The 16,196-nt window shown below is 55.8% G+C and overlaps 1 protein-coding gene across 3 annotated transcripts in view; it reads right to left on the reverse strand.

Moving 5' to 3' along the window:
* The window catches only part of klhdc3 (kelch domain containing 3), a 125,553-nt gene that overhangs the window by 88,006 nt on the left and 21,351 nt on the right, over window positions 1-16,196 (reverse strand). For all 3 annotated transcript variants that reach the window (XM_078534959.1, XM_078534957.1, XM_078534958.1), the window contains 2 exons: window positions 6,030-6,270; window positions 424-600 (listed from right to left, as the gene is read on the reverse strand). In XM_078534959.1, coding sequence (XP_078391085.1) covers window positions 424-600; window positions 6,030-6,183 — 331 coding nt within the window. In that variant the 5' untranslated portion in view covers window positions 6,184-6,270. The remainder of the gene's footprint in view (window positions 1-423; window positions 601-6,029; window positions 6,271-16,196) is intronic.

Raw genomic sequence — 16,196 nt, forward strand, 5'->3', positions numbered from 1 at the left:
TGCCTTGATTCCATTATGAATTCTGAGAAAAAGTGCAGCGGGACAACCGGTGAGCTGGGACCTCTCTGGAGTTTGTGAAAGTCCCAATCTGTGCACAGCAAGATCCCACAAGGCAATAGCAAACGGACAGTTTGTCCTTGTTGGTATGAGGAATATTGGCCAGGACAGTCCATCCCAGCTGCTCTCTCTAATAGTGCAGCGAGATCTTTGACAACTACCTGTGCTGACAGGGAGGAGACTTTTGTTTAATATCTCAACTGAAAGATGGTTCCCCCCAAAAGTGCGGGGCTCCCGCAGCCCTGCAGCCCCCCAGAGTGGGGCTCCCGCCGCCCCCCCCCTCGCCACTGGACAGGGTGGGGCTCTCTCAGCGCTGTGCGCTGGGGAACTGCAACAAGAAAGGTAATAGCCAGAGAATGTACTTACTGACATCAAATGCGTATAGCACGTTGCACGCCCCCTCAGTGTCATTCCTCCCACCCCAGATGTAGATGGTGTCATCGACGAGCACCGCTGTGTGTCCGTACCTCATGTACGGTACCTGAGGGGAAAGGTCCCTCCTCTCTGAGCGAAAGGGCGGGAGCTTCATCCAGCGAAGCGAAACTGCAACAAAACATAAACACAATATAAAACCATCCTGAAGAGATTGTGGTAGACTTACACAGCACCGTCGGAGAGGCAGCAGACCCGATCTCCTGACAGGGTCAAGGATAGCACCGAAAGGCACCCCGAGGGGAGAAGGTGAACAGCCAATGGCTGCGGTCCACATTGGTACCAGTCACATACGTAGTTAGGGGATGTGGTCCTGCAGTCAGAATTTAGGGCGCTAGGTTGGTAATTTGCAAGCAGGACCTCAAAAATAGTCATCTCCAATTACTCCCAGCGCCACATGCAAACCAGTATACAAACAGGAAGGTAAAACACATGAACACGCGGCTGGAAAGATGGTGCAGGAGGGAGGGCTTTAGGTTCCTGGGACATTGGGACGGGTTCTGGGGAAGACGTGACCTGTATAAGCTACATGGGTTGCACCTGAACAGAGCCGGGTCCAAACCGGGGAACACAGTCGAAGAATAAGAGATCTACTGTTTAAGGCAGAGACGGGGGGAAATTCCCTCTCTTTCTCTCTCTCTCTCCGAGGGTCGTTAGTCAGTGGAATTCTCTTCCCCAGACAGCCGTGAAGGCTGGGTCATTAAACTTATTTAAGGCAGGGTTAGATTTTTGATAGACAAGGGAATCAAGGTTTATGGGGGGAGGGAGGTAGACAGGAAAGTGGAATTGAGACCACAACCAGGTCAAGCATGATCTTACTGAATGGCAAGGTTCGAGGGGTCGAATGGTCCACTCCTGCTCCCAAGTCCTACGTTCCTGTGTATTGGGGAAGGTTTAAGCTAAGTTGGCAGGGGTGTGAGAACCAGGAGGTAATACTAGAGAGAGGGGTACCAAGGTGCAAAGAGTATTGGAAGAGACAGATAGCTTCCTATTTCCCATTCTGCTGCTAGGAGGTGGGTTCAGAGTAAGTGGGGGGGAAGTAATGAAGGCTAAATCAGGGTTACTGTGTATGTGAACACACAGAGTGTGGTACGTAAGGCTGAGGAGGTGCAGGCGCGGATTGCCATGTAGAAACAGAGAATACAGGCAGGACTGGGTGTTACATATACCTGGATGTAAGACATTAAGCAGAGGAAGGGAAGGAAGGAAAAGGTTAGGGTGGCAGCACTGAGTGAGGGAAACATTGCAGTGCTGGAGAGGGAATTTGCAGGGAAATTACAGAGCGGTGGTATAGAGTAGTTCTAATGGGGAACGTTAATTATCCAGATATAGACTGGGATAGTTGTGGTGTAAAGAGCAGAGGGGGACAAAAGTGTTTCCTACAGCAGTGTGTTTCCAGTTCAACAAGGAAGGAGGTGCTGCCAGACCTGGTTCCTGGGAATCAGGTAGGTGTCAGTAGGAGAACACTGAGGGGGCAGTGGTCATTGTATCATAAAGCTGGCAATGGAGAAGGACAGAGAGGAATCCAGAGGGTAATAGCAAACTAGCCCCTCCCCCGGCGCGGTGATCCATCGCGATCTCCCTCCCCCGCGCGGTGATCCGTCACAATCCCCCAGCGCGGTGATCTGCCGCGATCTCCCTCCCCCGCGCGGTGATCCGTCACAATCCCCCAGTGCGGTGATCTGCCGCGATCTCCCTCCCCCGCGCGGTGATCCGTCACAATCCCCCAGCGCGGTGATCTGCCGCGATCTCCCTCCCCCGCGCGGTGATCCGTCACAATCCCCCAGCGCGGTGATCTGCCGCGATCTCCCTCCCCCGCGCGGTGATCCGTCACAATCCCCCAGCGCGGTGATCTGCCGCGATCTCCCTCCCCCGCGCGGTGATCCGTCACAATCCCCCAGTGCGGTGATCTGCCGCGATCTCCCTCCCCCGCGCGGTGATCCGTCACAATCCCCCAGTGCGGTGATCTGCCACGAACCCCCCACTCCCCCGGCGCTGTGATCCACCGCGATACACCCCCCCCACGTTGATCCGCCACGATCCCCCTCCCCCCGGCGCGGTGATCCGCTACGATCCCCCACCCCCGGCACGGTGATCTGCCACGACCCCCCTCCCCCGGCGCGCTGATCCGCCACGATCCCCCTCCCCCGCGCGGTGATCCGCCACGATCCCCCTCCCATCCGCCATGATCCCCCTCCCCCCCGCGCGGTGGTCCGCCACGATCCCCCACCTCCGGCACGGTGATCCGCCACGATCCCCCTCCCCCGGCGCGGTGATCCGCCACGATCCCCCTCCCCCGGCGCGGTGATCCGCCACGATCCCCCTCCCCCGGCGCGGTGATCCGCCACGATCCCCCTCCCCCGGCGCGGTGATCCGCCACGATCCCCACCCCCCGGGGCGCGGTGATCCGCCACGATTCCCCACCCCCCGGGGCGCGGTGATCCGCCACGATTCCCCACCCCCCCCTGCGGTGATCCGCCACGATTCCCCCCCCCCCCCGCGCGGTGATCCGCCACGATCCCCCTCCCCCCGCGCAGTGATCCGCCACGATCCCCACCCCCGGCGCGCTGATCCGCCACCATCTCCCACCCCCACCGTGGTAAAAAGGGAATTATCATCCTCTGGGTGATTCAATACCAGGCAGGGCTCAGGACCCCGTCTGGTTTAGACTTTATTAAAGAGCAACGGCCGATTAACAAGCTGGTCTTCGGCAACATGTCCCTGCTCGGAATGGCTGGGGGGGCGGGGAGGGGGCGCAATCTGCTTTTCCAAAGGGAGCATCAGGGGGATAGCAGTCTCCTGAGTAGAGAGACTCGGACTGTGCTCCTGCCAAACCAGATACCGATCAATGTGTTAATGGCCTTGCAGTCAGCAACTTGCTCTTTCAACTGAAATGCAGATTGTGGCCAGTGCCCAAGTTGGCAGTGAGCAACCACGCAAGGGGGCTGGGTTCAGGGATATAAATCCACGTGTTTATGTAACACTGGGTTAAAAGAACAAACAGGTCAAGCCGGCTCTGACAGCTGATGTCATTACTGGTTTTTAAGACTCTAAAAGGACTGGGTAATGTCGATTGACAAAAAACAGCTTCATCTAGTCCAGGAGACCAGAACCAGGGGGTACAGCCTGCACTGGAGGAGGAGTTAATTCAAACTAACCTGCAGAAACAGGGTTTCAGTGAGAGAGTGGTCAATCTCTCTGGAACAGGCTCCTGAGGAAGATGGTGGAATCAGTTCACACTGAAAGTTAGGTGGACAGTCGGACCTACTGTTTACATGGACTTTGCCAGAATATCCAGATGTCCTTCGGCACAGGGAATGCTCGGGGTATGTGCATGAAGGCATCAAAAAGGCAACAGGTCCAAAGAAAACAGCTTCGTTGAAAACAAAAGGCAGGGAAGGTCAGCACCCACTGCAATAAACAGTTGGGGAGACGGGTGGAACATGACCTTGATTTGTACTGTCACTGGGGAAGCTCTAGACACCGTAGGAAGCCGCCTGTTATGGCTGAGCAGGAAACTGAGCCCACAGCGGAGGAGCTATTGACTGGCGCGCCACGGAAAAAGCTCCAGGTACTGGTGCAATATCGCGTGAATTCACCAACACTCCTGCAGCATCTGTACAAATGTCTCTGTTGGAGGGTGGGGGGGGGCAGTGCCCCAGGATTTGCGCGATGCAAAGACTTGTGACCCTGTACAAGAACATGGGTGACTATCGAGACATCTCCCTGCTGAGCAGTGTGGGGAAAGGATGGTCAGACTGCGGATCTTGGCTGAACGCATCTACCCCAAATCCCAGTCTGGTTTCAGGACTGACCTGATCGTCTCAGTCTGGCAGCTGCGAGAGAAATGCGGTAAACGAAGGAGATCACTATATATTCCTTCATCGATCTCACCCAGACATTCAGGCATGGCAGCAGGGGCAATCTATTTAAGCTGCTGGAGAAAGCTGCTCGATGTGATCTACTCTTTCTAATGACAACGTGATGGGTAAGGTCAGCTATGACAGGCCAACATCAGAACCCACTGAGATCTGCAAACAGGGTTGTGTTCTGGAACTGACACTCTTTGGCATATTGTTCTCTTTGCTGCTGTCATATACCTTCAGGTCATCTACAGAGAGTGTCTACTTACATACCAGAACTGACAGACAGCTGTTCAGCCTTGCCTGCCTGAGATCCAAGGCAAAGGTGTGCCAAGTCCTCGTCAGAGGGTTGCTCTACGCTGATGATGCCATATTATCATTCCAAAACTGAGGAACACCTTCAGCGGCAATTGAACACTCTCTCTCAGGCCTTGCGAAGAGTTTGGTTTGACCATCAGCACCAGAAGACAAATGTCATGGTCCAGGACGTGGCCGTAACATCATCTATCGCAAACATAACGTGGTCAAGAGGCTGGCGCGTTCCAATCCCTTGACTGATGCCATCAGAGTTCCTTGCTACTGGTAGGGTCACCCATGGCAGTAAGGTCAGGGAGTTGTGCCAGACAAAGTGTGGTCCAAAAAGTCCTCAATGGTAGAACAGGCAAAGGAAGACTGAATGTCTCCCTGGCTGCAAAGGCAGAAGGCGGCTGCAGCGGCAAGATGGTCCTTGTCATCGTGGTTCGACCCGTCACTGAAATCTGACCACCAACCTGTTAAGATCATGTGGACAATGACAGTGTCCCAAGGTGCCCACATTGTAAAGGCACACACAGGCTTCTACCAGGGGGCACCCAACAAGCCGATGGAGAATTGGCAATGGGGTCAGGGCTGTGACCTGGGGGTCTCGAGTCAAGAATCTGCACATAGACAACAGATGCATGAAGGTTGGTTGACACCTGCATTGGGACATAGTCACCTTTGCACAGCAGCAACTGTGACTGAGCAGTCCTCTTCAGGATACCCGCTGCTGACCTCAAATGGGGAAGGATCTAGAAAAGGTGCTCTCAAAATAGGCTGTCCCACTTCCTCCTGGCTGGGGGACCACATACTGCGGGATCACCGTCTTCATGGTCAAAGAAAGAAAACTTTAAACTTTGCAGCCTGGGATGTTAGAACGCACACGGAGAATCTTAGGAGTGTCCACCCAGAAAGAGGAACTGCAATCCTACTCTATGCAGCCTGCCCGTTAACATGACCAGTGACATTGTTCCCCTGCAAGTACTAGAACATAACTCAGACCTCCCTGGCACCCCCTTTGACACAAAGACCAACATTTTGTTCACTAGACCTTGAAATCTCCCTGCTCCTACACTGAACCGAATCATCGAGCCACACAGTGAGTTCCCATCCAATCTCAGCTGGGTTATCAGCAGCTCAGCCTGGATTAAATTGAACGGCAGAACAGGAACGAGGGGCTGAATGGCTTCGGTGACCAGCAGAGAGGGAGGGAACACCAGCTATGGGGTTAATTCTGTATCTGGTTACCCAGCTACAGAATCAGGCCGGCAGAAGCTCAGGAGACATTCAGCATCAACAAAAAGACGAGGTCAGAGAGGTGGAGAAACAGGAGTCACAGGCCCTTCTTCACCAGCACCACGCCCATCCTTCGGTGTTTACCTGCATTAAAAACGTGCACGTCGATCTGCCGCAGCGTCTCGTAATCCTCCCCAGAACAATATCCACCAAACGAGTAGACTCTATGTCCCACGGCCACAGCAGCGTGGTTCACCCTCCGTGGACCTCCTTCCAGATGCACTGCCCACCGCAACATTCCCTTCAGTTGGGTACCAGCCTCCTCAGGAGCAGCATCCCAGCCAGGCTGCACCACACCTTCAGGCACAGCTCATCCCAGCCATAGCTAGAGACAGAAAAAAAGAGCAGACAGTTACTCCTCCAGCTCCCACACTCCCCTCCGCTGACTCCTGCCCATTTCCAGGGCTCATTTGCTCACTCCACCAGTTAAATCTAGATGGTCTCGACCCTACGAGCAGGAACGTGCCCTTGCAGAGACTTCCATTCACTTTTACATGGAGTCCCCGACAATCCCGCACCGTCCTCCGGAAGAGAGCCCTGCAGTCGTATCCATTCCCTGTGCGCTTCTCAATACCCATTCCCGAATAGTACTGGACAGAGACCGGAAGCAAGTCACACTCCTCCCTCACACTGATGGAGGGATGTTTACAGAGGAAGTAAGCTGCCGGAATTAGGATAGGGTGGGAGTTTATCATTCATTCATTCAGGGGTCCTGGGCATCACTGGAAAGGTCAGCACTGATTTCCCTTCCCGAGCTGTCTTTGAGAAGGTGGGGTCTTTGTGTCTCGCTAGGCCATTTCTGAGGGCATTTAGGAGCCAGAGTGCTATGGGTCTGGAGACACATGTAGACCAGACGATAGGACGACGACAGGCTTCCTTCCCAAAGGACATTGATGAACCAGGCGGGTTTGAATGACAACCTGATAGCTTCGCTCCAGACGAGCTTTATATTCTGGGTGGATTTAATTCACAAACTGCTGTGAAGGGACTTGAACTTTAGTCCAAGCCTCTAAATTACCAGTCCAGTGGCTTAATCACAATGCACAGCTCAAAGCAGCAACCGCTTGGTCGGCACCCCACCCACCACCTTAAACATTCACTCCCTCCCCCACTAAAACTGCAGGGGCCGAGATAACATGGCACCCTTGGGGGCGGGGCACCCTGCAGGGTGGTGAGGGGGGTGGAGGGAGAGGGGAGGGGTATAAGGCCCTTAACATGGAACATGGCACCCTCCAAATGGGGGGGGGTGGGGGAACAGAGGGAACACAGCACCCTCTCTGAGGGGGTGGGGGGGCGGAGAAAGAAGAGGGACAGGGGCCCGGGGCATTCGCCAGGGGACCGGAGCCGAAGGAGCCTGGCGTTCTTCGAGAGGAAAGGAGAGCTGGGTGCTTCTCAGGGCTTCCTTCCTGCCCTCAAACACCAGCACATTATCCAGTGCACCACAGAGAACTGACTTGTGCAACCGGGAACGAAACATCTTTCAAAATCCACAGCCCACTTCTGTTTCTGTCAGTCAAAAGCAGCCACTACAGACCCACATGTGCCTCTGGCTCCAAGCGGAACCAATTCATCAGGACAGAATCGTTCATTCTAGTGGGTAGGAACCAGGAGGCAGTTTTTCCGTGGGTCCTGCCGAGTGATTCCAGCTTTTCCCATTTTTATTTTCTGATTTCCAGCACCCACAGTAATTTTCTTTAACTCATTCCAGTGTCTCCGTTCTCTTGAAACAGTAGAGAACACACACAAGAGACAGGCATGTGTGCGCACCGAGGGACAGCTGGTGGGCTCATGTGTCCAGTCAGGGACACTTCCAGAGTTTCCCTACAACCTGGAAAGCTCCGTGCAGACTGGGAAACTGAAAATATCAGTCCAGCTATTTACAATCTAGATTCACGGCGCGTATGAAGGGACAGACTGCACTGTAGGCAAGTTTATTGATGACAATGAGAGGCAGGAAAACAGGCTGTGAGGGGGATACACAAAGTCTGCGAAGGGATACAGACGGGGAAGTGAGTGCGAAAGAAGCTGACACAAACTTTAATGTGGGAAAATGTCAGATTGATCACTTTGGTAGGAAGAATAGAAAAACAGAACGTTATTAAAATCCTCCCTCCGACTACCCCGCCCTCCCTCCCACCGCCCCTCCCTCCCTCCCACCGCCCCGCGCTCCCTCCCACCGCCCCGCGCTCCCTCCCCCGCCCCCTCCGGCCGCCCCGCGCTCCCTCCCACCGCCCCGCGCTCCCTCCCACCGCCCCGCGCTCCCTCCCCCGCCCCCTCCGGCCAGCCCCGCCCCCCCTCCGCCCTGCCCCGCCCTCCCTCCGGCCGCCCCGCGCTCCCTCCCACCGCCCCGCGCTCCCTCCCCCGCCCCCTCCGGCCAGCCCCGCCCCCCCTCCGCCCTGCCCCGCCCACCCTCCGGCCGCCCCGCGCTCCCTCCCGCCGCCCAGCGCTCCCTCCCGCCGCCCCGCGCTTCCTCCCCCGCCCCCTCCGGCCAGCCTCGCCCCCCTCCGCCCTGCCCCGCCCTCCCTCCGGCCGCCCCGCGCTCCCTCCCGCCGCCCTGCCCTCCCTCCCACCCCGCGCTCTCTCAGCTCCTCCCACCGCCCCGCGCTCCCTCAGCTCCTCCCACCGCCCCGCACTCTCTCAGCTCCTCCCACCGCCCCGCGCTCTCTCAGCTCCTCCCACCGCCCCGCGCTCTCTCAGCTCCTCCCACCGCCCCGCACTCTCTCAGCTCCTCCCACCGCCCCGCACTCTCAGTGCAGCTCCTCCCACCGCCCCGCACTCTCAGTGCAGCTCCTCCCACCGCCCCGCACTCTCTCAGCTCCTCCCACCGCCCCGCGCTCTCTCAGCTCCTCCCACCGCCCCGCGCTCTCTCAGCTCCTCCCACCGCCCCGCACTCTCTCAGCTCCTCCCACCGCCCCGCACTCTCTCAGCTCCTCCCACCGCCCCGCACTCTCAGTGCAGCTCCTCCCACCGCCCCGCGCTCTCTCAGCTCCTCCCACCGCCCCGCGCTCTCTCAGCTCCTCCCACCGCCCCGCGCTCTCTCAGCTCCTCCCACCGCCCCGCGCTCCCTCAGCTCCTCCCACCGCCCCGCACTCCCTCAGCTCCTCCCACCGCCCCGCGCTCTCTCAGCTCCTCCCACCGCCCCGCGCTCTCTCAGCTCCTCCCACCGCCCCGCGCTCTCTCAGCTCCTCCCACCGCCCCGCGCTCTCTCAGCTCCTCCCACCGCCCCGCGCTCTCTCAGCTCCTCCCACCGCCCCGCACTCAGTGCAGCTCCTCCCACCGCCCCGCGCTCTCTCAGCTCCTCCCACCGCCCCGCGCTCTCTCAGCTCCTCCCACCGCCCCGCGCTCTCTCAGCTCCTCCCACCGCCCCGCGCTCTCTCAGCTCCTCCCACCGCCCCGCGCTCTCTCAGCTCCTCCCACCGCCCCGCGCTCTCTCAGCTCCTCCCACCGCCCCGCACACTCTCCAAGCTCCTCCCACCGCCCCACGCTCTCTCAGCTCCTCCCACCGCCCCGCACTCTCAGTGCAGCTCCTCCCACCGCCCCGCGCTCTCTCAGCTCCTCCCACCGCCCCGCGCTCTCTCAGCTCCTCCCACCGCCCCGCGCTCTCTCAGCTCCTCCCACCGCCCCGCGCTCTCTCAGCTCCTCCCACCGCCCCGCGCTCTCTCAGCTCCTCCCACCGCCCCGCGCTCTCTCAGCTCCTCCCACCGCCCCGCGCTCTCTCAGCTCCTCCCACCGCCCCGCGCTCTCTCAGCTCCTCCCACCGCCCCGCGCTCTCTCAGCTCCTCCCACCGCCCCGCGCTCTCTCAGCTCCTCCCACCGCCCCGCACTCTCTCAGCTCCTCCCACCGCCCCACGCTCTCTCAGCTCCTCCCACCGCCCCGCACTCTCAGTGCAGCTCCTCCCACCGCCCCGCGCTCTCTCAGCTCCTCCCACCGCCCCGCGCTCTCTCAGCTCCTCCCACCGCCCCGCGCTCTCTCAGCTCCTCCCACCGCCCCGCGCTCTCTCAGCTCCTCCCACCGCCCCGCGCTCTCTCAGCTCCTCCCACCGCCCCGCGCTCTCTCAGCTCCTCCCACCGCCCCGCGCTCTCTCAGCTCCTCCCACCGCCCCGCGCTCTCTCAGCTCTTCCCACCGCCCCACGCTCTCTCAGCTCCTCCCACCGCCCCGCACACTCTCCAAGCTCCTCCCACCGCCCCGCGCGCTCTCAGCTCCTCCCACCGCCCCGCGCGCTCTCAGCTCCTCCCACCGCCCCGCGCTCTCTCAGCTCCTCCCACCGCCCCGCGCTCTCTCAGCTCCTCCCACCGCCCCGCACTCTCTCAGCTCCTCCCTCCGCCCCGCACTCTCTCAGTATAGCTCCATGCTTTCTCAATGCCTTCCTTCTGACTGCATTCCCTCAGTGTCGCATTGAAGGGTCAAGCTTGATTCGGTGCTCAAGTGTCTAGATTGGTATTCTAGTCATCACCTTGGATTCTATAAAATCAATTCACTCAAGTCATTGAAGGCTCCATCATCAGGTTGAGAAGTACCAACCACCCTCAGCCTGCATCTCACAAATACAAAAGAGAAACCACATTTCAATTCCTCAAAATTTTACACACCATTTTTGGTAGGGCAAAGAGGTGAAACAGGGGCAATCTGTTTAGAAGGGAGCTGCAGAGTGTCAACCACTTGTGTGTCTGCTGTGGCTCAGTTGGTCGTTCCCTTGCTTCAGTCACAGCGTTCTGGGTTCAAGTCCCACTGCGAGGATCAGACATAGGAATGGAGGCTGATGCATTCTGTGCTCCTGAGGGAGTGCTGCACCATTGGTGGTGCCTTCTGTCAGATGCAACGTTAATCCAAGGGCCCGTGTGCCAGCTTGGGTGGATGTAAAAGATCTCAGGGCACTGTTTTGAAGAGCAGTGGAGTTCTCCCCAATATCCTGGCCAATATTTATCCCTCACTCAGCATCACAAAAAATAAGAGATTATCAGTTCATTCGCAGACTGCTGTTTGTGGGAGCTTACTGTGTACCCTACAACAGTGACTACACTGCAAAAAAAAAAAACTGCTTTGAATAGCTTTAAATAAACACAAGTTCCATTTTGCTTTTCTATTGCAACACAATACTACGCTCACTGTGGGTGTTAGTTGATGCCAGCCAATTACAAGCAATGAACAGCACACGACCGGTCCTCACAGCTCCCAACTCCATGGTCGGCCCGTGACAGGGGCCATCAGCGTTCCTGGGAAGGGAAGTTAGTGAAACCACAAGCAGTCATTGAATCGATGGGACAAGGTTATAGAAACCCTATAGCTGGTATGTGGGCACAGTGAGGGGGTAAGTGAAACACCAGTACTCACCCTCTGCTGTACAGTACACCTCGATATGTTCAGTCACTCTCAACACTCAAAATATCTCTGGCTTTCCTGTATTCCATACACGCTGTACTATTTCCAGCACATACAGCAAACAGCTACTTGTTCTGGCCAATCAAGAACAAGGGAGCAGAGGTTACTGACTGACATTTGTCAACAACATTTTAAAAAAAAAACACCTGTACTTTACACTGTCCTTGAAAGCTCCTATGAATACTTGCTGTCAAAGGTTGCCTCTCATCCTTTTATTTTTATCTTTGAATGCTGATGGTCAGAGTGCCTCAGCATAGGCAATTCTTTGAGGAAAGTGGGTGCGTTGATTGAGCTGCCGCAGATCTCTCTGGCAGATCTTGGAAAGTGGAGTACAGTACTCTGGTAAGGCCCCTCCACTACCCCACCACGTGACATCTCCCCAATCGCCACCCTCCCCACCACCCCCCACCACTCTCTCCGACAGTCAAGTGAGTCTTCAGATTGAGCAGAAAGTGGGCAGAGCTCCAAGTCCCTGGGAAATTGGACAGTTCGTATTCAAGCAGCTTCAAATGACACGAAACACACACCATGGCTGATAGTTCACACACACACCGACCCACTGGATCAATGTTAACTCAAGCTGACAGACAGGAAGCTGCTGCCATCCTGAAGCACCTGGCAGGACACCCCCATAGCCCAATGAAACACTTCAGAAATACAGCCACAGTCACAATGATGGAATTGTAGCAAACGGCTCTCACAGTTAGCAAAGCTCTCACAACCAGGCTGAGACGTTGCTGAGGGATAAATGTTGGCTAAGAAACCAGGATGAACATGTTCTTCCTCGAATAGTGCCATGTAACCTCTCACATCAACATGACAGATCAGTCAGGGACTCCACTTAAAACCTCATTCAAAAGATGGCAGCTCTGACAGGGCAACGATTCCAATCTAGTACGCTCCCTGCTCCTCACACCGACAGTGAAACTCTCCCCATCTACCGACCCCACCGACAGTGAAACTCTCCCCCTCTACTGCCCCCCGACAGTGAAACTCTCCCCATCTACCGACCCCCCGACAGTGAAACTCTCCCCCTCTACCGACCCCCCGACAGTGAAACTCTCCCCCTCTACTGACCCCCCGACAGTGAAACTCTCCCCCTCTACTGACCCCCCGACAGTGAAACTCTCCCCCTCTACTGTCCCCCCGACAGTGAAACTCTCCCCCTCTACTGTCCCCCCGACAGTGAAACTCTCCCCCTCTACTGACCCCCCGACAGTGAAACTCTCCCCCTCTACTGCCCCCCCGACAGTGAAACTCTCCCCCTCCACTGACCCCCCGACAGTGAAACTCTCCCTCTCTACCGCCTCCCCCCCAACCAGGCCGCTCTCCCCCTGTACCGCTCCTCCGACCAGGCCACTCTCCCCCTGTACCGCTCTCCCCCTGTACCGCTCCTCCGACCAGGCCACTCTCCCCCTGTACCGCTCTCCCCCTGTACCGCTCCTCCGACCAGGTGCCTCTCCCCCTGTACCGCTCCTCCGACCAGGTGCCTCTCCCCCTGTACCGCTCCTCCGACCAGGCCGCTCTCCCCCTGTACCGCTCTCCCCCTGTACCGCTCCTCCGACCAGGCCGCTCTCCCCCTGTACCGCTCCTCCGACCAGGTGCCTCTCCCCCTGTACCGCTCCTCCGACCAGGCCGCTCTCCCCCTGTACCGCTCCTCCGAGCAGGCCGCTCTCCCCCTGTACCGCTCCTCCGACCAGGTGCCTCTCCCCCTGTACCGCTCCTCCGACCAGGTGCCTCTCCCCCTGTACCGCTCCTCCGACCAGGTGCCTCTCCCCCTGTACCGCTCCTCCGACCAGGTGCCTCTCCCCCTGTACCGCTCTCCCCCTGTACCGCTCCTCCGACCAGGCCGCTCTCCCCCTGTACCGCTCCTCCGACCAGGCCGCTCTCCCCCTGTACCGCTCCTCCGACCAGGTGCCTCTCCCCCTGTACCGCTCCTCCGACCAGGCCGCCCTCCCCCTGTACCGCTTCTCCGACCAGGCCGCTCTCCCCCTGTACCACTCTCCCCCGTACCGCACCTCCGACCAGGCCGCTCTCCCCCCGTACCGCTCCTCCGACCAGGCCATTCTCCCCTTGCACCGCTCTCCCCCTGTACCGCTTCTCCGATAAGTCAGCGACAGAAATAGCTCTCCGGACGGCTCGGGCCTTGTTGACAATTCTGACAGAGCCAAACATGCAAATCTCAAACACTTCCTCCCTCGATTGGGGGGTGGGGGGGGGGGGTGGTGGTAATTCCTGTGAATCCCATCTCCCAGCTATCGGGTGACAAAATTCAGTCAAATGAACACAGAATGTAATCAGTTAGCAGCCCAAGGTTTAACCAAACTGAGATTGCAACAAACATTAATTGAGGATAATCTAGTTATCAGTTATTTTGTTCCAAACTGCATTGTCTGCCCACGTGTTCAATATTTACTGAAGGTTGATGTAGAGAGAGAAGGTGCTCGAGGTTCAAGTTATTGCCCTTGCATTTCTGACATCCATAGGCCTGAGTGAGCTCTCTCTCTCTCTTTCTCTCCACAGACACTGCTTTATCTTTTTATTTCAGATTTCCAGCCTCTGCAGTATTTTGCCTTTTCTCTCATTTCATGAAATATTGAGCAGCTCTGGTAAGCAGTCAGCAGAGCTCCAAACTGGGGTGCTTGATGGAGCGTAGAGTGATCAACACCCATAAATCGGAGCGTCTCAGGGACTAGTCAAGAAACAAAAGCACTTGCGCTAATAACCTGCAGTTTGATGAGCCAACCTTCAGAGAAAAATGCAAGATCACAAGAACGTAAAAAACAGGAGCAGGCGTAGACCAGATGACCTGTCGAGCCTGTTCCACCATTTAATCCTATCATGGCTGACCTTAGGTTTCATTTTCCTGCCCGCTCCACATATCCCTGAATTCCCTGAGACACCAAAAATCTGTCTATTCTGAGCCTTAAATATGTTCAGTGATGGAGCATCCACAACCCTCTGGGATAGAGAATGCCACAGATTCACAACACTTTGAGTGAAGTAATTTCTCCTCATTTCAGTCCTAAATGATCGGCCTCTTATCCTGAGACTGGCTCCCCGTGTTTTAGATTCCTTGACCAAATGATTCAAAAGGTAGAAAGAAAACCCTCCTCTTTACAATCGGAGTGAACAGAAAGGGTTAGACCACACTTAGAGAACATGGCAGTTCTGGTCTCCATATTATGAAAAGGATATTGGGGTAATGAAGGTGTAAAAAAGGTTTGCAAAGATCACAGAATCACACAGTGCAGAAAAAGCCCTTCAGCCCATCGAGTCTGCACCGACACTAGAGAAACACCTGACCTACCTACCTAATCCCATTTACCAGCACTTGGCCCATAGTCTTGAATATTATGACGTGCCAAGTGCTCATCCAGGTACTTTTTAAAGGATGTGAGTCAACCTGCCTCCACCACCCTCCCAGGCAGCGCATTCCAGACCGCCACCACCCTCTGGGTAAAAAAGTTTTTCCTCACATCCCCCCTAAATCTCCTGCCCCTCACATTGAACTTATGTCCCCTCGTGACTGACCCTTCAACTAAAGGGAACAGCTGCTCCCTATCCACGCCCCTCATAATCTTGTACACCTCGATCAGGTTGCCCCTCAGTCTTCTCTGCTCCAACGAAAACAACCCAAGTCTATCCAACCTCTCTTCATAACTTAAATGTTTCATCCCAGGCAACATCCTGGTGAATCTCCTCTGCACCCTCTCCAGTACAATCACATCCTTCCTATAATGTGGCGACCAGAACTGCACACAGTACTCCAGCTGTGGCCTCACCAAGGTTCTATACAACTCCAACATGACCTCCCTACTTTTGTAATCTATGCCTCGATTGATAAAGGCAAGTGTCCCATATGCCTTTCTCACCACCCCACTAACATGCCCCTCCGCCTTCAGAGATCTATGGACACATATGCCAAGGTCCCTTTGTTCCTCAGAACCTCCTAGTGTCATGCCATTCATTGAATACTTCCTTGTCAAATTACTCCTTCCAAAGTGTATCACCTCACACTTTTCAGGGTTAAATTCCATCTGCCACTTATCTGCCTATTTGACCATCCCGTCTATATCTTCCTGCAGCCCAAGATACTCAACCTCACTGTTAACAACCGGCCAATCTTTGTGTCATCCACAAACTTACTAATCCCCACATAGTCATCTATGTCGTTTATATAAATGACGAATAATAGGGGACCCAGCACAGATCCCTGTGGTATGCCACTGGCTTCCAGTCACTAAAGCATCCTCTTATCTTCACCCTCTGTCTCCTACAACTAAGCCAATTTTGAATCCACCTTATCAAATTACCCTGTATCCCATGTGCATTTGCCTTCTTTATAAGTATCCCATGTGGGACCTTGTCAAAGGCTTTGCTGAAATCCATATAAACTACATCAACTGCACTACACTCATCTACACACCTGGTCACCTCCTCAAAGAATTCAATCAAATTTGTTAGGCATGACCTCCCTCTGACAAAGCCATGCTGACTATCCCTGATCAAACCTTGCCTCTCCAAGCGGAGATAGATTCTCTCCTTCAGAATTTTCTCCAATAGATTCCCTACCACTGACGTGAGACTCACTGGCCTGTAGTTCCCTGGCTTATCTGTACAAAGATGATATCAGAACTGAAGTTCTAGCTATTCGGAAAAACCGACCAGGCTGGACTGCCTTTCTCCAGGAAGGAGAGGGCTGGGGGCGGGGGTCCTAAACATGGAGACTGCTCTTAGCTTGTACCCTTTACTGTACCTGTGTAAACAGTTCAAGTAGTTAATAAAGACTTACAGTTAACCTACAGAAGACCACGTTAAGCCACAACGTTCTGTAATCAACACCCTCCCGACATGGAGTCAGCAAGGA

This window comes from Cetorhinus maximus, unplaced genomic scaffold (assembly GCF_964194155.1).
Source record: "Cetorhinus maximus unplaced genomic scaffold, sCetMax3.hap1.1 HAP1_SCAFFOLD_163, whole genome shotgun sequence".
Classification (NCBI taxonomy): domain Eukaryota; kingdom Metazoa; phylum Chordata; class Chondrichthyes; order Lamniformes; family Cetorhinidae; genus Cetorhinus; species Cetorhinus maximus.